Raw genomic sequence first — 20,746 nt, forward strand, 5'->3', positions numbered from 1 at the left:
TCGTCCCAGTGCAGTCGCTTGCATGCATCTCGCTGCACGTCGGTCAGTGCGACTCCACATCAGCAAATATCAGCGTTTGGCGTATTTGCTTCCCGGGTGAAGCTCCGCTCGCGCTCAAAGCGCTACCACAGGTCCGCGATTGCTCAGCCGCGCGACTTCAATGCATATCCAGACGAGACCCTCTGTCTCTTCCGTCACTCTTTTCTACCCACCCGCGCGTTGCAGCAGGCGCCGCGCTTCCGAGCGCTGGGGCTGAGGGCCAGCTTTTCGTCCGGTGACGTCTGCTTCGGCATTGCCAGCAGAACTCGAGGCATTGGACAACCACCAGCACCACGACGACAGCACAGCGCAGCGCAGCGCAGCGCATACATAGTCACCAATCGCGCATCCAGACACGTACATTGGCTGTTTCATGGACTGTCGGTGAGAGGTGTAAGTTGATTTCACGAAGCGTCCCAGCCACCTCCCAGCCCTTCACCTCCTCCCAACCACCCTACCTCGCGCGCGGAATTGCTAGGGCGCACCGCAGCAATGGCTCCTCTGCTAGCCCTCCCGCAGTCTCTGTCTCTAACATTACCCTCTCCAGCCAGCTTTCGTGCCTCTCGATATAAGCAAGCCGTCGCGCGTTGCTTACCCAATCCCAAGAGAACCAGCCGCTGGGTATCTTCTCCAACCCGGCGGGTGCCCCTCGACGGCGCAAGGGCAATCGGGCCTGAGTGAGAGTCCCTGACTTCGCGGTGACGTCCAGCGACCCATCTGAGCTCGCCAACATATTACCCTTCCAACAACCATCTTCACGAGACCACGACCGCCACGGCCCAGCGCCACTGTTCGAATACCGAACCTCCCTCCAGCTACGCCAGGAGCAAGCCGACGCCTTCTATCGCACGCAGCACAATCGCTCGAGAGCATCGAGCTCGACCGGCAGCGTCGCGAACAGTCTTCGCCGCACGCCCAACTTCGAGCGCGCGAGATCTGTCGATCCGAGCCAACAGCAGCAGCGCGTTCGCTTCGAGACACCTCGCCCTCGCTCGACCTCCTACGCCGAGCCTCACCCTGCCCTTCGCATCAGTCAACGTACTGCCTCGGCAATACGTTTTGTGCTCGAAGAGGGACTCCGACTTCCGCATCCCTTCACCCCGGATTTGGTCGAAGAGAACGCCCTCATGTCCGATCTAACAAGTGGCCGCGCTGCCAATGGCGGCGCGCGCACAACAGGCGGTCCTGTGCCGGTTGACAGGTCCAACATACGTACGCCAACGCAGATCATGAACGCCAGACGGCAACGGGCTGAAGTGGAGGAACAAAGGAAGGCCGCTGAAGAGGAGCGCAGGAGAGCTAGCGCAGAAAGAAGAGCTCAAGCTGTTTCTGGTGTAGCTGGAGCACCAATAACGGAGCCCGGGACCCAGAGGCAGCCCCAATCGGCAGCTCTGAGATCTGGCGACCAGTATGTACAATACCCGACATCATCGGGTGGAGTGCCTCGTCAGCCAGAGAGGCCGATCCCATCACAAAACACCATGAGCGAAGCGCAGGAGACCACTACCGGCGCATCGCAATCCAGACCCCGGGCAGCTTCGCAAGCACAGCAGCAGCAGTCTCGACCCGCTCAGGCAAATCTAGGCCTACCAACAACGGCGGAACAAGGCAGACGGCCAGCTGGCTCAGGGCATGCGAGGCGACCGTCTGGTGCCACGGCCGCTTCATCGCAAGCAGGCCCTTCCACCGCTGCAGCACGCCCTCCACCTCCGCCGGGCTCGTCCTCCGGACAGGTTCGCGAGTCAACCACATCAAACTTTCCACATGCGTTCGAGCGCTGGGAAACACTATCCTCGCATTGGGAAGGTCTTACCTCTTACTGGATACGGCGGCTTGAGCAGAATACCGATGAAGTTCGCAGGGAGCCGCTGGCTCAGCAAATGTCGCGCCAGATCACCGACCTGTCTGCAGCTGGAGCCAACCTTTTCCATGCTGTTGTTGAGCTGCAGCGCCTACGCGCATCTTCCGAGCGCAAGTTCCAGAGATGGTTCTACGAGCATCGCCAGGATCAGGAACGAGCTCAAGAGCGCGAGGCTCAACTGACGGAACAAATCAACACGGAGCAGGAGGCTCGACTTGAGGCTGAGGCAAACATGGAACGCATGGCCACCGAGAAGAAGAACGCCGAACGAGCGGTGTCGGAGATGAAGCGTGAGCTTCAAATCTCGAAAGAGGAAGCACGCCGAGCATGGGAGGAGCTTGGAAGACGGGAGCAAGAGGAACGTGATCGCACGTTCTCACTCAGAGAAGGGCAGCCTACGTTGGTCGGCGGAGTGCAGGTGGTACCAATGGCGCAGAACATGGGGCATCAAGGGAGGGGACATGGGGACGACACATACGCCGGTGCTCAGAGCAGTGGCTCGGGTATAGAACAGCACTACTCGTATGAGGAAGGTCAGTCTCCAACTGACACCGATCCCTTCACGGAAGGCGCTCGCCATGCGCACCGCGAGCCCGAACCCCCCGCACACGTGGCTCAAGGAACCTACGTCCCATCAGGTGCAGCATCCGCCGCCTCCTCTCGACCTGGTGGTTCTTCAGTCGCGGACGAGTCACTAGCCCCTGCTCCATTACAGTATCCATACTACACGTCTCAGGCACAGCAAGCTCCTGCACAACCGGCCATGTCTCAGCCTGAGGCGTTCTACCAGCAGCCAGGTTCATATTTACATCAAGAGTCTGAGTCTGGTCTGCCAGAGGACGAGCAGTCATACGTCACGTCTCAGGCGGAGGAGTCTGAAGGCGACATCGAGTACGCTCTGGACGAGAGAGGCAACTTCATTCGCGATGATTCGGGTCGCCGCATCCCGTTTCGATCACTTCAGTCTCCAGTATCGGATGAGTACGATGTAGAAGATGCACGTCGACGCGAACTTGAGCATCTGCAACACTACGGCACAACTGCCACCTCTTCAGGTGCCTACGCCACGAGTTCAAGCGCGGGATCGTCACGCCAGGGTCACCCTACCGCTGGCGGTGCACCCGACTACAGTGGTGATGGCTACGGCGACGAGTGGGTAGGCATGAGACATCACCATCCAACAAGACTGAGTGACGTTCCCGAGGAAGATGAGAGGAGCCGGACGTCGCCCAGCAGAGCAAGCCAGGCCAGCCGAGGACGCCTCTATTAGAAGGATAGATACCACACGCCCTCTAACCTCGTCGTCGGAAATATCCTGAAGGCGCTTGAGCTTTGCAACCATACTGTTTTCGAACCGCGGTGTTGCAGACCGTCTTCACACCACCTCGAATTCCGCACACGCATATATCGTTTCGGCATACATGTTACAGCGAGCATTACTTACCAGGTCCCCTGCGTTTATACCCTTCTACAAGATCTCAATCGAGCGTCCCCGGCCCTCCATGGCTGATTCTTGCATCTACGACCGCTCCCTGTACTAGTAGAACTGTCTTTTTTTGTTTTGCGATTTAATCTCTTCCAAGCAAGCATGGTGTTTATCGGGCATTGGCATAGGGCTGGATTGAAGGATGATGGAAGGAGGACTTGGTGGTAGGGTAGGCAGTCTCCGTACGTCATGATGGAGTAATATCGGGGTTGAGTGTCTAATGGATTGAATGAACTGGAGAGATGGGTGAGCTAATGCATAAACCTCGAGTTTTCTGTTTCTGAGATTCTCATCTTTTCGTCTTTCGTCACGTCTCTTGTTGTGGTCCGCTTCTTTCTCCGAATGTAGTGACCATTTTCTTGTCAAAGTTCTCCCTAATGTAGTTCCATTAGCATGTGTCATCGGCAGACAGGATCTTCTCAAATGTACTGTCATTCTTTCTAGTCACCAGGAGCTTGGTGCGTACACCATTGGGCGGCCATCTGCACACGTCAGTACCGGTGTACTCGCGATGAATTGAACAAGTCACGTGCACATTGGCACATCTGGGCACACTGAAGGTGAGTGCCTACGAAGCACGATGTCTCCAAGGACTAGAGACAACGAAGGGTGCTGCTCTTTGGAAAACCCACCGTAGCTTCTACTAGCCTGCGCGGCCCTGTTGGTCCGCATTCGACGCGTATCTTGCACGCTCTATTGCGTGCCAAGCATTGGTCCTTCCTCTTCTGTTGCGTCTCTGAGTCCCACTTTTTCGCGTCCCAGTTCTGACTTGTCCGTCCCCTCACCTCCTACAGTACCTGGGCACTCACTTTAGGTCATCTCGTCACGCAGCTGGACGCCAAAGAGAGCGTATTCGCCACTCTTTTTCATTCTTCGCGATATCGGTCACGCGGCCGGGTGTGAGAGCAGCAATGTCTGCGCCTTGCACGGACGTATCCGAAATGGCCCTCCCACACGCAAATGAGCCTGTGAGGCCAATTACGGGTGTTAGTGGTGCGGTCTCAACAAGCTCTAGTAAGTCACGTCACTCGAGATTTGGCACTCACGAGCTACAAAAGCACCTCACTGACCTGGTTCAGACTTCTCATCATGTCAAGAGAGCAACGAACCGCCTAGACCCAGTCGTGACATCCTGGACTTCATTCCCGGGTTGTTACCCTACGTCACTCGGCTCGAATGGCTCGAGAACCGCAACTGCGAGCTTTCGAGCGCCACGACAGATGCCAACCAGAAGCGCATAGCCGCGGAAAAGCTGCTCGAAGATAGGACTATGGAGATCGACAAAAAAAGAGAAGAACTTAGAGAAGCGCGAGAGCTGCATGCGATACAGCTTCAGGTCAGAGACAAAGCAATGTCTGAAATAGAAGCCAAACTGGCACGACAAGAAGAAGAGGCTAAGGACAGCGGATTAAGGCCTAGATGGATCCCGAATAGCGAAGGACCAGACGCAGATCTTTATGATGCTGTTTGGGCTTTGGGCGACAAAACGGATAAAGCTATGCGTGAGATGAGAACCTTGGTAGCAGGGAGGGGTCGTCCTGAGCAGGCCTTCTCGAGGTGGGAGAAGACATTCTGTCTGCAGAACATCAAGCTTGTTCAGCTCGACGAACGCTTGAGGAGTAAGCAAGACAAACAGAACCAGGAGATCAAAGAGCAGGAAGCTATGCTTGAAGCACGCGAAGGCGTAGTCACAGACACAGAGTCCAGACTGAATATGGCAAAGGAGTCCCTGGAGAATGATCGACAAGCCTTCTCTCTTGAACAAAGCCAATGGCGAGATGGACGTGCTAGGAATCTCGAAGGCACCGACCTTGAAGTTGTACAACAGCTCTGGTTGCAGGCGAAAGAGGAGCAGATCATACCTGCACTTAGGGCTGAAGCGAGAAGCCTGGCAACCATCGAAGTCGAAAATCAACTGGAGCCAGTGCACCGAGCTGCATGTGCGGAAGCAAAGAGCGAGGGCCATACAGAAGGTATGGCGGAGGCGTTGCAGGTTCTAGAAGAGCGGGAGCGAGCGGCGCACGAGGCGGGCTCGGCCAGCGGTCGTGATGCTGGTAAAATCGAAGGCCATGAAACTGGTCGATATGAGGGATATGCTACGGGCAGGTTTGAAGGGTTTAGAGATGGATATGAGGCTGGCGAATCCGAAGGCGTAAAGAGAGGTCGAAACGAAAGTCAAGCGCAAGCTGAGGCTAAGTGGAAAACCAAGGTCATATCTGCTGAGAAGAAATGCCATGCAGAAGGTCGCAGTGTTGGTATGGCTGAAGGAGAAGCGAAGGGTTATGCAGAAGGTCTGGCATCAGCTTCGGTGATCGCCCGAGTTGCTGGAAAGAAAGAAGGGGTTGTTGAAGGCAAAAGGCTGGCGCAGGTTGCGAAGGACGAGTCGTTTTTTCGTGGGTACCATCTTGGTGTGCTATTACCGCTATGGGCGCATCCCTCAGTGTACCAAGCCGACGGGCAGCCGACCGAAAGTCACCCATATTGGCGAGGCAGAGCCGTGGGCCAGTTCATCAAGTCACGAGACGAGTAAGTCTGAAGGAAATGTGTTACATGACTACATTACTGACAAGGCCGAATAGATTGACAAACTGGGGTAGTAAGTGGTATCAAGCCGATATGCCCAGAAAACATTATCTCACTGTGCGACATCCATCTAACGCCCCTATCAAGCCATGGACATATTGGGCAGGCATGCAAGATGCTCTGGAGAACATGGACCTCAATACTACTCCCATGAGAACGTGGCAACCACCTTCTGATGGCTGACTGCACATGAATATCAGGACGGAAGTTGGATTCGAAGGTGGAGATGTGCTAGGGGTAAAGATGAAGTATCTTATAATTTCGAAGCCCTAAGCTTCGTACTATCAACCCTCCTCCCCTCATCATCCTGCTCCTTGACTCTTAGATCGGGAACTTCCGCAGGCATAATCCTTCTCGGCCTACTCCCCTCCACCAAATTATACTTCTCAAAATCACGAACCCCCTTCATCCGCAAGAAATCCTCATCAAGTAGCAACTCCCCATTCACCTCTTCCACAGGTGCCTTGATCATCTGCAACACCGCATCAGAGAAGACATTCGCAGTCCTAAGATCCTTGGCATCTTCCTGGGCCATATTCTGCGTCGCAGCACTCTGCACCGCCGTCGCAGGCCAAATGCTTGTAACCGCCATCTCGCTCTTCCCCTCGCGCTGGAAATCCATCGCTAGCCCCTTTGTAAGAACAGACATACCCACCTTGCCCATCGCATACGCCGTCTTCCCGCGGAAGAAGCGCGAGTAGATCGGCGGACTAACAATGATAATCCTGCCCCTCCACGCCCCATCACTTTTTTCAAAGTGCGGAAGACAGGCTTGTACGACGCCATATAGTCCCTCGACGTTCACGCGCTGCATGAGCTGGAACCGCTTCATCGGGGTCTTGGCTACGCTTGCCCACCATATCGCGCCGCTATTATACACAAGTACATCCAGACGGCCGTACTTGGCTATTGTCTCGGCTACCATGCGCTCTATACTGGTATAGTCTCGTGTATCAACGCTTATGGCCGTGGCTTCGCCGCCTGACTCGTGGATCTCGCGGGTCACGGTGGAGATGGTGGACGCCGCCGAGTTTGGGTCGGGTGGGAAAGGAGAGCATTTCGAGGCGTCGGAGGTGGATTTTGCGGCTACGACGACTGCGTTGTTGTTAGTGCTTTGACTCTTGGATGGAGGAGGTGGTTGCTATGTGCACCTGCGTAGCCGTCTTTTGCTAGGTCGATGGCGATTTGTCGACCGATGCCTCGCGAAGCGCCGACGACGAGTGCGACTTGTTTGTTGGACGTTGGCATGGTGGAGAGAGCGTATTGCGTAGGGTTGAAGGTTACGTCGCGCTGGGGGAATTGTTGCTTGTTGCTAACAGCAAAAGGCGCCTACGAAACGCATGCAGACATGACATTGCAATGAGCATTCATTCTATAACCTCGGTCAATGCGTATGGCGCTGCATCTGCGGTACGCATAAGCTGCGCGGCGAGAATCCGGGGTATCCGCATCATTCGCGGTCTGAAAGGCGGAGGTGTGGTTGCGATTAGTGATAAAGTCCGGCCATGCTAGACCTCGGCAGCCAAGACACCTGGGCAGTGCGCCGATCCAACGACGACGCGCATAAGACATGGTCAGCGTCTTTACAAGTACGGCCTTGATTTCTCATCTCGTACGTTTGGACGTATTGCGAATATGGCAGGCAAAATTACGTGCTATCTAGATTGCGGTGCGTACTCACTGTCCTCTTGATCGACATCACATGCTAATTATGGACTAGTGTCTCCATACTCATATTACGCTTTACTGCACCTGGAGAGGAACAAGCCGACTCTCGAAGCGCACAATGTAGAGATCGAGTTAGTACCCGTTGTTTCATTATCTAAAGCTCGAGACGAATTCCCTTCTCTGAAACCCTACCAACGAGATCGCGCTCTCGTCAAGAGCAAGTATGATCACTGACTTCATACAGTATAGTGCCCGTCTTTCTAGGGGGTATCAATGTCGGCAGCGGTAACACTCCCTCATCCCCTCCCATGTGGAGTGCCTGGAATCTCGGTACTCGCTATGCCAAATCAGTCCTGACACTGCAGCGCAGGCAACAAGCCGCCGTGGACCCTGCCAGCAAAGGCGAACTACAGCCAGTATGATGGCGCGCGAGCGAAACACCACTTTGGCGTTCCCAATCTGCAGACACCATCTTTCTTTCCGATCCTCTCATTGCTACCACAGCGGGCGTTATGCTACGTGAAGGAAGCACATGGAGAGAATTTCGTCGCTATCTTCCGTGACATCTACCATGCAATGTGGGAAAACGGCAAGGATGTCAGTAAACCGGAGGTACTTGTGGAAGTTCTAAAGCAGCGTCTAAAGGAAGATGAAGCCCGGGAAGTCATGGCGAAAGCAAACAGCCCGCCATACAAGCAGCAGCTGAACGATAATACCAAGGAAGCCCTCGACCGAGGTGCCTTTGGCTGCCCATGGTTCCTTGTGCGCAACTCGAAAGGGGAAGAAGAACCGTTCTTTGGTAGTGATAGGTACGTGCTCTCTCATCAGTATCCCCGGCCCTGCCTTTTGCTTAGCATGCTCGTGTGTTCCGTTATGGGCCCACGAGGTTGGACCTTTACTAGTACATTCATGTTCAGTAAGGCGCCCGCTACGGGGGAGATGCTGTAACGGATACGAAATAAGCTGCGAACGGTTGAAACATGGCGAACAAACACTCGAGAGCTGTGGGGCGCTAACGGGTATGCCATATAGGTTCCATTACATGTGGGAGTACTTGGGATTGCCGTGGAAGGATGTTCAGCTGTTGCCGCCGGCTGATGCAAAAGCGAAGATCTGACCGAGAAGATTTCGGAAGGCTGATAGGTATCCCAGTGCGTGGGGGATTGTGTGAAAATGGCGCGGAGGTGAAAGACAGATTGTGCAGTACGTGCGTCTAGACAATCCTTCGCGTCAGTGCAAATGTCTTCCAACATGTCAGACTTTTCACCTCTTGCTCAATTTCTCAGACTTGTGTCTCTGCTCGAACGTCCCAATCGTCCCGCACAACCCTACATATCGTACCTTCAACTATCCTGTCCTCGCACGCAGCATGCACGCTGCACGGTCGCCGTTTCGTACCACCCAAGGCGAAGCGTGGTAGTGTAGCCACCGGAGACGGGTACAAGCTTCCCCAGACATATGCAATCATATGCAAGATTAAGTCTCCGCGACCTGTCAAGGCAGCATCATGCGCCACCGGAGAGGATTTACCGCACACGCGATGCGCATGCCTGACCAGATCCACGCTGTTGCGGTCGGGCACCGGTACCAGGCGGTCGCTGGACTGCGGCCTTCCGGTGGCGTGGGGATTACAGGCGAGCTCGGAGGTGGATCGTTGTATGCGTGGGTTATTACTAGCCACATTAGCGAGTATATCGAAGCATGTGCAGTGTCTAGCCGGTATTGAGTCGGTATTGATAGGAAAGACTTACAGGCTTCCCCGCCTTCACCAGCGACAAGCCGACACCGGGAAATTCAGCAGATTTGGCCTTTTCCCTGTCGTGGGGACATATTGTTGCGATGTCCGGAGTACTCCAGGGCTGATTGCGAAGCGCATGTGTGACGTGAGCGTCATGATCGACGACACATGTAGTACACGCGAGGCTCCTGCCAACCCAGCGAACATCGTCGCATCAGATTGCATACGTACCTGCGTCTCTGCACGCCATGACATCTCAGCTGGTCTGCTACTGGTGCGCCAGACACAATGGCTTGTTGCCAAGCCAAGCCATGCAGATAACCGTTCGCTTCTGCACGCCGGCCAAACAAGACGATGTAGAACTTTTTTCGCCAGCTCAGCTAGCACTAAACGAGCAATCTTTCTTCAGCTCGACGCTTGACAGCTCGTCGTTATAGGTCTGCCAACCGCCATGCGAGGGGAGTGTAGACCGACACAGCCGTCAGGCAAATGGTATTTGCCTTCTTTGAGCTAGCCACGTTGAATATCACGGAGTAGCGGGATGGCAGTGCCGTTGCTTGATGAGAGTTATGCTTGCTTCTGACAATCTTTTCGCATCCCAATGAGTCTGCACGAATGGAGTGCGGTCTAGCCTATACGGACAACCCGTTACCCTTCCGCGCGGATTCCGGAAGACTTTGCTGATTGAAAGAAATGGCGGGTCTACCCGAAAGCTTAGGCCTCTAACTCCGCGTACCATAGTATAGCAAGACATGGGTGTGGCATATTTCAAACGTGAGTCTCATCGCTTCAGTCAAGGTTCTGAGGCTGTCTTGGACTATAATTGTGCGGATCGTCCCTCACCTCTACATACCCAACATATGTGATTGGGCCCGTTTCATCATTTGGCTTCGGCTTCATCCTTACACTTTGTCTTGTTGGTGTACGATCCGGATCGTCAGTTCACCGTGTGCGTTTTCCATCCCCGCTGTCCACAATACTCGTTCCACCAGCCAGAGGGCGCCGATAGAGACCTTAGTGTGTTTGCGTGTCCATACGATCATTGCCTCCATCTTTGGGCTCCTCCTGGTCCCTCTGATCTCGTGGCACATTCTGGTGAGGCTACCTCTCTTCACGTAACCGCTCTGGCCTAGCGTACTGATGATGTGTATCGATTAGGTACCTTGCGTGGGCTCACTGTTGCATCATATAGATAGCAGGGCCAGCCTCGTCTCCTCCACTTTTGTGGCCGACCATTCACAATACCAAGTCTGGAAATTGCAAGACTTAGCGTTGTTGTCTACCTACCTTGGCAGAGCTTTGTACTCGCTCGAACTCCGCAACCCCACCGCCCTATCTCGTGAAGCGGTCAGGTCCGTCGAGCGAATGATAGAGTGTCATTCCTGTGAATACTGAACGTGTCCGTGTGCCTCGACATCTCGACAGCACCCCGCAATCTTCAGTCACGCCCACTTCACAGCGGTGGTATCCCGCCCGTTTTTGCCTCGCGTAATCGCGCATTCACGCCGACTTGCAATACTATTGTAAGGTTAGCGTCTCTTGGGGTACCCATAAGAGGCGGATGCCGCGAGAGCAGTCATGGCTCTCGCTCAAGAAGTCCCTCAGGATTGCAAGTATCTTCTTCCTCAATCTCTTGCTCAGCTTCAGCCCCGCCTAGTCTACGTCCCGGAACCTACCTCAGCGGATCAATTTCGCGACTTCCCTGACTATACTGGAATGCCGGATTCAATGATGGTAAGTGACGCCTATGCTGTTGCGGCACCGAAGCTGACAACTGTGAAGGCAAGTCACTATGTGCAGACCCAGCCGTATGCACTGCAGAGGGTCGAGCAGGAGGACACCAAGTCGACAGGCGCAGCACCTTCCACGCCGAGCTCCAACAACCTCGCGTACTCATCTGGCCAGCACTGGAGCGGAGTCCCTACACCCCCGTTCGACTGGCACCATGCTATCCAACAGACGCAGCCTTACGTCGTACCAATTTCGGACCGGCAATTCCACCGGAATCAGGTCCTGACATACAACCCTACGCCCATCACACAGAACAGTATCGCGAAGAGCTTTAGCGACCCAATACCCTGGCCGTCCTCGGAACTCCATGGGCTGCCTCGTGGGATGACCGCCAACAGCTCTGTCCTGGACAAGAGCATATCACTGTCGCCAAAGAGTTACCGCAGCGATGACTTCGAGAACACGTACAGTCCAGGGTCTGTGCTAGACCAATCTTCGCCATGCGGAAATTGGAGCGTACCTTCAGCGACTACCACCAACGCCGCCATCCTTTCACCTCCCTGCAGGTCTTTCCTTGTACACGACGGAGATGGCGACACTGGATACTCAGGACTCCCGAGAATGGACGAGGACACGGCCAAGGTCACAGCACCATGCGGCTATCCTAGTCGAAGGGACCAAAGACCGATTGCCTCTTTCGGGGAGGACTACAACTCTGGATCAGATTATTCGCGATCTCAGACTAGTAGCGCTGGCCATTCTCCGTGGTACGGTGAGAACTTCGCGTATAACAACTCCAATCTAGCGTTCAGGACCCGCGACGTTGTGCGATCCAGTCACCCAACCAGTAATACTAGCATATCGTCGACAGACGAAGCAAACACATCGCAGTATCCTGTGACGCCCTGGAGTACTTCATGCCCGGATGCCGGTCTCCACAGCCGTATCCAGGACAGGTTCCACGTTCCACGCAGTGCTGGTGCCCAAGCACAGCGAGAGCACAACGATCAGCTACTGATCGATGGAAAGAAGAGAGGAGAGACGTATAAGGAGATCAAGTCGAAGATGGTCGGTGAGAAGCCTGCAGAGTCCACTCTGAGGGGCCGCTACCGATCCTTGACCAAGGCGAGGAAGGATCGCGTCCGAAAGCCCGTCTGGACAATGATTGATGTAAGCTGACCGCTTGGAATTTCCTTCGATCATGGTAGACTGACACATCGACAGCTACAGCTCCTGAATGAGACCGTTCAGCAAGAGTTTGATCGTATCGAGAGCAACCTCCAGAATCCGTACTCGCTAAGCTTTGAGCAAAAGATCCTCAAAGTCGCTTGGAAGAAGGTCGCAGAGTTCATCGCCGACAACGGCGGATCGTATCATTTCGGCAACGCGACGTGCAAGAGGAAATGGTTGGAGCGCAACCAAGCTCGCAAGTGATCGGAGATCGACATGGGCATCAAGCGACGGCATCGACACACCTTCATCCTCCAGTACACTTGATTGGTATCAAGTACTGTTCATTTTGAAGGTACAAACTGCGACCACTGGAGCATTCCCCGACTGCACAGCGCTACTGTTGCTGTTAAGGCACTGAGGGGTGTTGTAGTGGCGCCTGTCTTCTGCAAATGCGCGGAAGATCGCCGCATGGCAGCATCTTTCATTCTGCTACTTCCGGAGTCGTACTCCCTGTCTGTACTCTTTGTTCTATTGTTATGTTGATGGTAATGTTGGTGGATATGTTTGTCTTAGTAGCATCTTGGGGGCGTAAGAAGCCTCCATGGCCTAGATGGGGAAGCTGCAAAGCATGGCGGTGGCATGACGTCGTTTCGGGAGGTCTTTTGAGCGGGTTCTTGACGATATAATATCCCTTGAATTGAATGTGGCACGTCGTAGCAGATCCTGTGTGACAAACGTCATGACGATAGTGAAGGAGATGTTCTGAGGTGTGAAAACAATTCTAGGCTTTGGCGCTAGCTCGCGGTGGAAGCTCCAACGGTCGAACTGCCCACGCACCCCACCTGTCATCGATACGCGACAACGAATGAAGATGATTCTCGGGCTATCTGAAGCTCTTCCGAGCATCACGAAGCGCAAGTTCGAGGCTGCAAAGGCATCGTCGGATCTGCTGTTCTCGCCCACGGAGCTAGCCATCATCCGCTCATCTGCAGGCATTCCCGTGAGTATGCCGGCCCTGCCAACACCACCAGGCTCACACGCCAGCAGTTCCAATTACGATACTGCCCGTCGCTCGCCAAGAAACCCATCCCGAAGCTCCAGAATGCGACGCCCAAACAGAAGATCGACCCGTTCGAGAACCCCCCACCAGCCCTCCACCTGGCCGACATACCCGCCGCCAACCCAAGCCACTTCCTCGTCCTCAACAAGTACCCCATAATATCCGAGCACTTCATCCTGGCGACAAAACCCAACAAGAAGCAAACACACGTGCTCGAACAGGACGATCTGGAGGCGACCTACGCCGTCTTGAAGGCATGGCAGGCAGACTCGGGCGGCGACGAGAAGCGTCTCCTCGCCTTCTTCAACTCCGGCGACCACAGCGGTGCCTCTCAGCCCCACAGACACTTGCAGTTCCTACCTGTGGAAGGAATGCGCGATAGCAACAATGCTAGCGACTGGGGCCTGCTCATAGATCTGATCTTGACGAGCCCGGCAGCCAAGGCAACTGGTAGGCGTCTGACAACTCTGCGCTTTCCCGTAGCTAACATGCATCCAAGAACAATATCCCGCATTTCTGCAACATCCTTCTCTGCCGTTTACGCACTTTGCCTACCCATTCGACTCTGAGCCTTCAGGTACCCAGTTGCTCGATGTCTACAACCGTCTGTACGACGCCGCGAAAGCCGCAGTCGACGCCTTCATTTCCGCGAACCCGAACGAATTCGCTCTGCACCCCACCGACGACGGCGATCTACCCATGAGCTATAACCTTGCCATGACGACTGCAGGCATGGTCATCCTGCCTAGACGTGCCGAGGGCACGATGCTTCACCGCGATGACGGCAGTGAGATCGGCTTCGTCGCTCTGAACGGTACAACGTTAGGAGGCACGATGATGGTCAAGCATCAAGACGAGTGGAACATGCTACGCCACGAGCCAGGGCTGCTGGACCGCATCCTGGGCGCGATTGGCGTTCCGAAACCTCCTTCATCCAAAGTGGGCTCATCCAACATATGACCGGACCTAGGTAGGATCCACGTGGAGCATCGCTAGCCAAGCTGGTCGAGTACGATTGCGAACGAGCGAGTCCTTGCATCCTTCCCCAAATCCACACCAAAAAGATCACAAGCAAATGTATATGTGGGCGAGTGATACCATGGCCACTTTACGAGACGCGAATGTCTAAGACGTGACGCGCACGCGACAATGAGCATGTGCCGCATCCGCATATCTCACGAGTAATGATAACCACCTAACGCAGCCAAACATGAAGAAGTTTTGAGAACTTGGGCACGATCGTGCAACGTCTAGTAAACAGAGGGCATCGAAGATTTCAGTATGTAACAGGTTGTGTCGATGACCTCGGTTTGTATTTTGTAGAAAGCCCGGGTAAGTCATCTGGTGTTGAACGGCACGTGAACTGGCGCGGTCATGAGACCACCCCAGCAGCAAAACAAAAAAGGTACTCATGATGCATCAAATGCGAACACAAACTTCAGCTGAGCAAACTGCGGCGAGGTGATACATTGTCAGAATGACTGTCCGGCTGGTCAGTTCTTGTAGCGCAAGGTTTGAATATGCATCCCACCGTCACCTTTCACACTCCGCATTCATTGTATATTCCATAGCCTAGCATCATGAAAGAAGAAGCAGAAAAAGCCGTAGAGACAGTACGTTACGTGATAGTCATCGCATGCATGGACAAAATGCTGATCGAACTTGCCTAGGCCAAAGGGTTACTCCAAGACTTTGTTGTTGTGGTTTCCCTCGTGCGGACCTTAACGGAATCTTTCGGTTCTGCCAGTGATCTATACCGCAAGCTCAAGCGTAGATCTGGAAAGAAAGATAGCGACGACGAGGAAGATGAGTATCGTATTCAGGGGCTGTGGCATAGGCGTCGTCGCGACTCCATGTTTGGCTCAGAGAAGAGGAAAGGCGACTACAGTGACAGCGAAGAAGAGCTCATATGCACCTCCTCTTCCCAGATTCGAGCCGAGTACGAACGTGGGTATCGGAAGCTGGGCGAGCCGTTTGCGCGTGGCGATGGTATGTTCTCATTCAAGTCCACACTACCAGGTACTGATGTCGAACAGTTACAACGCATACCCAGCTGCAGTCTCAGATCATAAAGCTTCAGCAGACAGTCATCAATATCCAACAGGATCTGCTACTAAGCACGTATATGGCGCCGTCATCTTCGCATTCGCACCTTGTACGTCTGATTCAGACGGCTCGTACAGCGCGTGCAGCCTCCATCGCTTCGTTGAACATGCAGTACGAACGCATGCTGCCACCACTTCCCTCACCGCTATTACCTCGACAACCCGACGCACCTTTAAGAGTCCCTGGCGCATTTCCACTACCCGACCATCCGCGACCACCATCAAGACCACTGCGGCACAAGAAGCGCATGGACAGCAGCTCCAGCTCCTCGTGCGAATCAAAAGAGGTCTTGATAAAACCGATACCAATCGTGAAGCCCAAACCAAAGCCCACGCCTATACCTCCACCCCCTCCCCCACCTCAGCCTCAGCCTCAGCCTCAGCCTCAGCCCCCATCTTCACGCTACAGCACGAGGCTCTTTTGTATCTACGCCAAAGACCTCCAACACAACCCCCGTCTCCACCTCGCCGACGCCTACCGACCCACCGGCGACCACAAGTGTCCTTTCTGCCGCACGCACATCCCCATCCAACCCGGAAAAGCCTGGGAGCTCGTCGTCGATGGCTACAACAAGAAAGACGAACACGGTCATTGCAAAACGGCACCGCGAGCGTTTCGCATCAAGAACCACTTTATTGTCAAGAGCCATAGAGAAGGTGGGGGCTTTGCGTGTGTGCTTTGCGCCAGGTTCAGGAAGTCGGATACCGTGTGTAGGGGTATCGAGGCGCTGATGGATCATCTTTGGAGGGAGCATGCGAGTGAGGAGTTGGAGAGGGATGCGGATATTGTGGAGGTGTAGAGGGGTGGTTGATGTTTTGTTCGGTGCTCTAATGATTGGCGTTGATGATACCCTTTTCGTGATTATCGGCTGCGTTGAACTTTCATTTAATACTTTTTCAATGTAATCATGGATGCTATATGAACGGTTCGACCGAACTCGAAAGTCCAATCAATACGCGTAGAAAACGTTGACGCCATCCCTCTTCAGCCGCCGGTTCGTCACCTGGAGCCACGCCCTCAGCGCCCAGGCTGATGCAATACATGCCCCGGCAAACGCCGCATTGCTACTCATAGCAATTACATACTTGGGTCCGTCGCTCGCGGGATACAGGTAAGGCGTGTAGATGAAGCTAGCCATGGAAACCACATTGACGATGGACAGTGACACAGCCTTTTTCTCCGTGGTCTGGCCTAGCGTCCCTGATACCCAGCCTAAAATCACCGAGTTGACCGAATAAACCCCTGGAACATGCAACGTTAGTAGGATTTCTCACAACAGGGGTGTCAAGAAGGACGGGGATTATGGAGGCAAGACGAACCGGAAGCGAACAGGAAGCAAGAGATGTAGCGCGCGGCGGTATTGAGCGTGATAGCACTAATAGCGAACCCAACGACTGCGATTCCCATCATGACAGTGATGTGCCATGTTCTATCGTTGAACTTGCCAGACGAGATGCCGATGCATATGCCGACGACGCCGGCGACGAGCGACGGCGGAGCAGTCAAAACCAACGTGATGGTTGTACTGAAGCCCAGAGACCTGACTACAGTAGGGAAGAACTGTGTTTTGTTAGTAGCTGTAACACGAGAGTTATCCGAAGAATGGCTGATTGCGACATACCTGATTGAAAGACGTAGCGCTCAAATGCATATTCTGCATAAAGACCAGAAGATAAAGTCTTGGGTCGCGTAGAGCTTGCATGAAACCCGCTTTGACGCCTTTGCTTGGCTCCAGTCCAACAGTGTCCCGCTGGATACGATCGTGCGCCAGTTGACGTTGTTCAGGTGTAAGCCACTTCGTTGTCAGCGGCTCATCCGGTAGTAAGAATACACAGACGATCGACACGCCGACTGTGACGATGCCTTCGATGATGAAAAGCCACTGCCATCCATGCATTCCATGCTTGTCGTCCAGTGTCGCGAAAGTAGCCGCGGCAATGAGTCCAGCGAAAGAGACGGCGAAGATGTTTCCGGCATACAGGATAGATACTCTTGTAGCGATTTCCTTGCGCGTGTAGAACATGCTCAGGATGTATAGAGCGCCTGGGTAGAATGGGGCTTCGACGAATCCGAGGAAGAAACGTACGAGTACCAGTCCAGTGTAGTTCTTGACTAGAGCTGTGAGAGCTGCTACACAGCCCCAGACGGAGCAGCACAGAGCCATGTAGAGCGAAGGCCGTACTTTCTTGGAAGACATGAGCATGTTACTGGGTATCTGCGCAAAGAGATAGCCAACGTAAAGAATGGATATGCAGGTGTTGTATTGGTTTCCGACTAGACCAAGGTCGTCTTCGAGATCGTTGAGGCGCGCGTTTGCTATCGCATTCTGGTCGAGCTTGTTGCTGGTAGCACAAGTGTCAGCAATGTGAAAATTGAAGGGTTTTTGCGACGTACAGAAAGTACATGCAAAAGAGCGCTGGCATCACTCGCATGTCCAGCTTGCGTACCAGGGCGATCTCTGCTGGGTCTGTCTTGGCAATCGCACCAGTGTAGTCGGCGCCATCGAGCGCAGCTTGCGCCTTGAGGTCTTTTTCGGATGTTGCGACATCGTCGATTTGCAGGGGTACATTCTTCTCGGTATCTTCGTAACGGTCGATGTTTGCGTTGGCCATGTTTGGCAATCTTCAGAAGCGCAGGATTGATGACTCGGTCATGTGCAGGACTCTGAAGTATCCTGAAGAACAGCACAAAAGGTCAATCCTCCCAAGAGAAGCGCCTTCTATATACCCCAGCTGGACGAACGTTCCCCAGAAAGTCCATGAGCAGGCTTGACCCCGGACTTTCCCCAGACCCCAACTTCTTCGTTGCGGCGCGGAGAAAAACATGGGGAACATGACAATGTCCAGAGCATCCCGCGGCGTCCGCTACGAGTCAAGTCAAAGACTAGGTAATTGGCCATGAGAGTCGTCGGCTTGTCCAGGGTGGAGAGCGGCTTGCGGCTGGAAGACGCTAGCGCGGACAAAGACATGTCCGGTACGCCTGAGCGGCACAGCGGCTCACGCCAGTGGCACTACGTCGGAACATTGCAAGTCCCCGTTACTCGCATGACTCCATCGACGCTCCAAAGAGCAAACCGGAGTGATTCATCATGGCGTTTTGGCGGACTCTCTCAAGTCCGCCTGCCAAAAATGCGCTCGAGACCTAGCACGAAGTCGTGTGCTGCAGTGAGATCGTCCAACGTTTGCCGCTCGGCATTTCCATGTAATGGACGGGCGAAGTACATATAACGCAAGCTTTCGATCCAGGATTCAGCATCATCCAACGCAAATCAAACTCGTCCACTCTCCTACAATCAACTCTTACTCCCTATCCAAACCCCACTACTTCTCTCACCACAATGGGTTCCATGCCTGAGGTCAAGCAAGCTCCCCAGATCGACCTCGCGGGTCTCGTCCCTGCGCCGGTTACTCCATTCAACAAGGATGGCTCGGTCGACTACGCAGCCATCCAGCGCCTTGGCTCCTGGCTCGGCAGCATTCCAGGCGTGAAGGGTCTGGTCGTGCTGGGACACGCTGGCGAGGGCACTTTCCTCACCCAGGAAGAGCAAGTAGAAGTTATCAAGGCCTTTGTTAAGTCTGTGGACAACAAGATCCCCATCATCGCTGGTATCACCACAGAAGGCACTGAGGTGGCTGCGCTCGAAGCTCAACGCGCCAAGGCTGCTGGTGCGCAGGCGGGTCTCCTGTACCCCAGCCATGGCTGGCTACGCTTCGGATATCAGCCGGGAGCGCCCCAGGACAGATACAAGACTGTGTACGAGAAGTCCGGACTTCCTCTCATCCTGTTCCAATATCCCGACAACACCAAGGCTACCTACAACCTGGACACGCTACTCGAGATTGCCGCACAGCCCGGTGTCATCGCTATGAAGAACGGCGTCCGCAACATGCGCCGTTGGGACGTCGAGATTCCCATTATCAAGAAGCAAAACCCTGATCTTACTATCCTCACATGTCATGATGAGTACTTGCTACACACATGCTTCGACGTCGACGGCATGCTTGTTGGGTACGGCAACATCGCGCCCGAACCGCTGCTTGAGATGATTGAAGCCGGCAAGGCGAGAGACTACCCTCGTGCGAGAGCTGTTCATGACAGACTGCTCCCAGTCACCAGGAACGTTTACCATCGTGGCTCGCACATGGAGGGAACTGTTGCACTCAAACATGGTCTGGTGGCGAGGGGTATCTTGGAGCACGCGACAGTGCGAAGTGGACTTTTGCCATTACAAGACGGCGCAGAGCAGGAGATTCATGCTGCATTCAAGTCAGCCTCGCTAGGCAAGGTCACACCGCCAAAATCGGGTTGATTGTATGTAATTGGTATTATTAGTATTCCTCTTGACGCTCAATGAAAGCTTTGTTCATGATAAAGTGGATTTTCTGTCATCGCAGGGTCGTTCCCGAACCAGTAATTGATGTCTTCGCCGTTGAAGAGATGCATGATTTCCTCGTTGGGTAAGGGATTGTCTGAATATTGCTGTGCAATACCAAGAAAGTTCCCTGCTCCCGCAAGATAGTCGAAGGTTAGGCTGTTGGCATTTTGCATATCGGCAGGTTGTGCGTTGGCGTTAGATAAGGTTGACTCTGCCGCTTGGGTTGTGAAGCTTGCGGAATATGGTACTGCATGAGGCTGATCGGTAAGTCTCTGGAGCTGTCCTGTTGGCGTCACTGTGCCTGTCGCTGGATTGTGTCTTGAGGCCGCGTAATTTCCCGAACGATTTGCTATTACTTGTCTCTGAGTTTGCCAATTATCCATGCCAATGGAAGGGTCGCGAGTAGCATGAGTTGCCGGCCGCGAGCTGTCCCTAGACGTGTTCGTAAGGTCGCGGCTACATGGCTTATCGAGTCGTGTGACAAGGTTTTGAATAGCGACTATGCATGCGTCTGGCCAACTCGTACCCCTCAACGCCAGGTGCTTGAGAATCTGAATGCTTCGGTCTGAGAGCCTGAATGCGATGTCGCGCGTAACCTGTCCGTCCGCAGCAGCAGACAGGATAATAAACGTACTCATCCATACTGCCCAGGTAAATGATGGCCAAAGCAGAGGAGTTCTTTCGTATCCATGTTGACCGGGTGAGCCATCGAACGCCCCGAAACCCCGGAGGGCTTTGTGTAATGTGTTTATTATGGAGCGCGAGGCTGATATGCAGCGCTGGAGCGCAGCGTTGTATGCAGCGTTCTTCTTAGACGTTGCTAACACAGAACGATGGAGAGCAAGCACTGACTCGAAGCGAAGGACGATGAGTGTGACTTGATGTGCTTTGGATATGGTTTGTGTCTGCTCGTCATTAGACAAGTG

At 54.0% G+C, this 20,746-nt stretch overlaps 9 protein-coding genes across 9 annotated transcripts; 7 read left to right on the forward strand and 2 right to left on the reverse strand.

The window, feature by feature from the left end:
- Nucleotides 1-531: 531 nt before the first annotated feature.
- On the forward strand, nucleotides 532-3,170 carry J4E85_001323 (uncharacterized protein; the record flags this gene model as incomplete). Its single annotated transcript, XM_051465609.1, has 2 exons — nucleotides 532-563; nucleotides 749-3,170. The coding sequence occupies 2 exons, from the start codon at nucleotides 532-534 to the stop codon at nucleotides 3,168-3,170; spliced, it is 2,454 nt and encodes an 817-aa protein (XP_051330166.1).
- A 1,157-nt stretch (nucleotides 3,171-4,327) lies between these two features.
- Nucleotides 4,328-5,916, forward strand: J4E85_001324 (uncharacterized protein; the record flags this gene model as incomplete). The annotated part of the gene is made up of 2 exons (XM_051465610.1): nucleotides 4,328-4,400; nucleotides 4,466-5,916. The coding sequence occupies 2 exons, from the start codon at nucleotides 4,328-4,330 to the stop codon at nucleotides 5,914-5,916; spliced, it is 1,524 nt and encodes a 507-aa protein (XP_051330167.1).
- Nucleotides 5,917-6,222: 306 nt separating this feature from the next.
- Nucleotides 6,223-7,217, reverse strand: J4E85_001325 (uncharacterized protein; the record flags this gene model as incomplete). Its single annotated transcript, XM_051465611.1, has 2 exons — nucleotides 6,223-7,064; nucleotides 7,121-7,217. The coding sequence occupies 2 exons, from the start codon at nucleotides 7,215-7,217 to the stop codon at nucleotides 6,223-6,225; spliced, it is 939 nt and encodes a 312-aa protein (XP_051330168.1).
- Nucleotides 7,218-8,213: 996 nt separating this feature from the next.
- J4E85_001326 (uncharacterized protein) lies at nucleotides 8,214-8,585 on the forward strand (the record flags this gene model as incomplete). Its single annotated transcript, XM_051465612.1, has 2 exons — nucleotides 8,214-8,446; nucleotides 8,555-8,585. The coding sequence occupies 2 exons, from the start codon at nucleotides 8,214-8,216 to the stop codon at nucleotides 8,583-8,585; spliced, it is 264 nt and encodes an 87-aa protein (XP_051330169.1).
- A 2,368-nt stretch (nucleotides 8,586-10,953) lies between these two features.
- Nucleotides 10,954-12,540, forward strand: J4E85_001327 (uncharacterized protein; the record flags this gene model as incomplete). The annotated part of the gene is made up of 3 exons (XM_051465613.1): nucleotides 10,954-11,109; nucleotides 11,158-12,276; nucleotides 12,331-12,540. 3 exons carry the CDS (start codon nucleotides 10,954-10,956, stop codon nucleotides 12,538-12,540), a joined length of 1,485 nt encoding a protein of 494 aa, XP_051330170.1.
- Nucleotides 12,541-13,150: 610 nt separating this feature from the next.
- Nucleotides 13,151-14,299, forward strand: J4E85_001328 (uncharacterized protein; the record flags this gene model as incomplete). The annotated part of the gene is made up of 3 exons (XM_051465614.1): nucleotides 13,151-13,279; nucleotides 13,327-13,789; nucleotides 13,839-14,299. 3 exons carry the CDS (start codon nucleotides 13,151-13,153, stop codon nucleotides 14,297-14,299), a joined length of 1,053 nt encoding a protein of 350 aa, XP_051330171.1.
- Nucleotides 14,300-14,919: 620 nt separating this feature from the next.
- On the forward strand, nucleotides 14,920-16,244 carry J4E85_001329 (uncharacterized protein; the record flags this gene model as incomplete). The annotated part of the gene is made up of 3 exons (XM_051465615.1): nucleotides 14,920-14,952; nucleotides 15,010-15,328; nucleotides 15,376-16,244. 3 exons carry the CDS (start codon nucleotides 14,920-14,922, stop codon nucleotides 16,242-16,244), a joined length of 1,221 nt encoding a protein of 406 aa, XP_051330172.1.
- Nucleotides 16,245-16,394: 150 nt separating this feature from the next.
- On the reverse strand, nucleotides 16,395-18,057 carry J4E85_001330 (uncharacterized protein; the record flags this gene model as incomplete). The annotated part of the gene is made up of 4 exons (XM_051465616.1): nucleotides 16,395-16,687; nucleotides 16,765-17,005; nucleotides 17,067-17,787; nucleotides 17,840-18,057. The coding sequence occupies 4 exons, from the start codon at nucleotides 18,055-18,057 to the stop codon at nucleotides 16,395-16,397; spliced, it is 1,473 nt and encodes a 490-aa protein (XP_051330173.1).
- A 725-nt stretch (nucleotides 18,058-18,782) lies between these two features.
- J4E85_001331 (uncharacterized protein) lies at nucleotides 18,783-19,754 on the forward strand (the record flags this gene model as incomplete). Its single annotated transcript, XM_051465617.1, has 1 exon — nucleotides 18,783-19,754. One exon carries the CDS (start codon nucleotides 18,783-18,785, stop codon nucleotides 19,752-19,754), a length of 972 nt encoding a protein of 323 aa, XP_051330174.1.
- Nucleotides 19,755-20,746: the final 992 nt, after the last annotated feature.

Source organism: Alternaria conjuncta, assembly GCF_024043145.1.
Source record: "Alternaria conjuncta strain BMP 0040 chromosome Unknown scaffold_2, whole genome shotgun sequence".
Classification (NCBI taxonomy): domain Eukaryota; kingdom Fungi; phylum Ascomycota; class Dothideomycetes; order Pleosporales; family Pleosporaceae; genus Alternaria; species Alternaria conjuncta.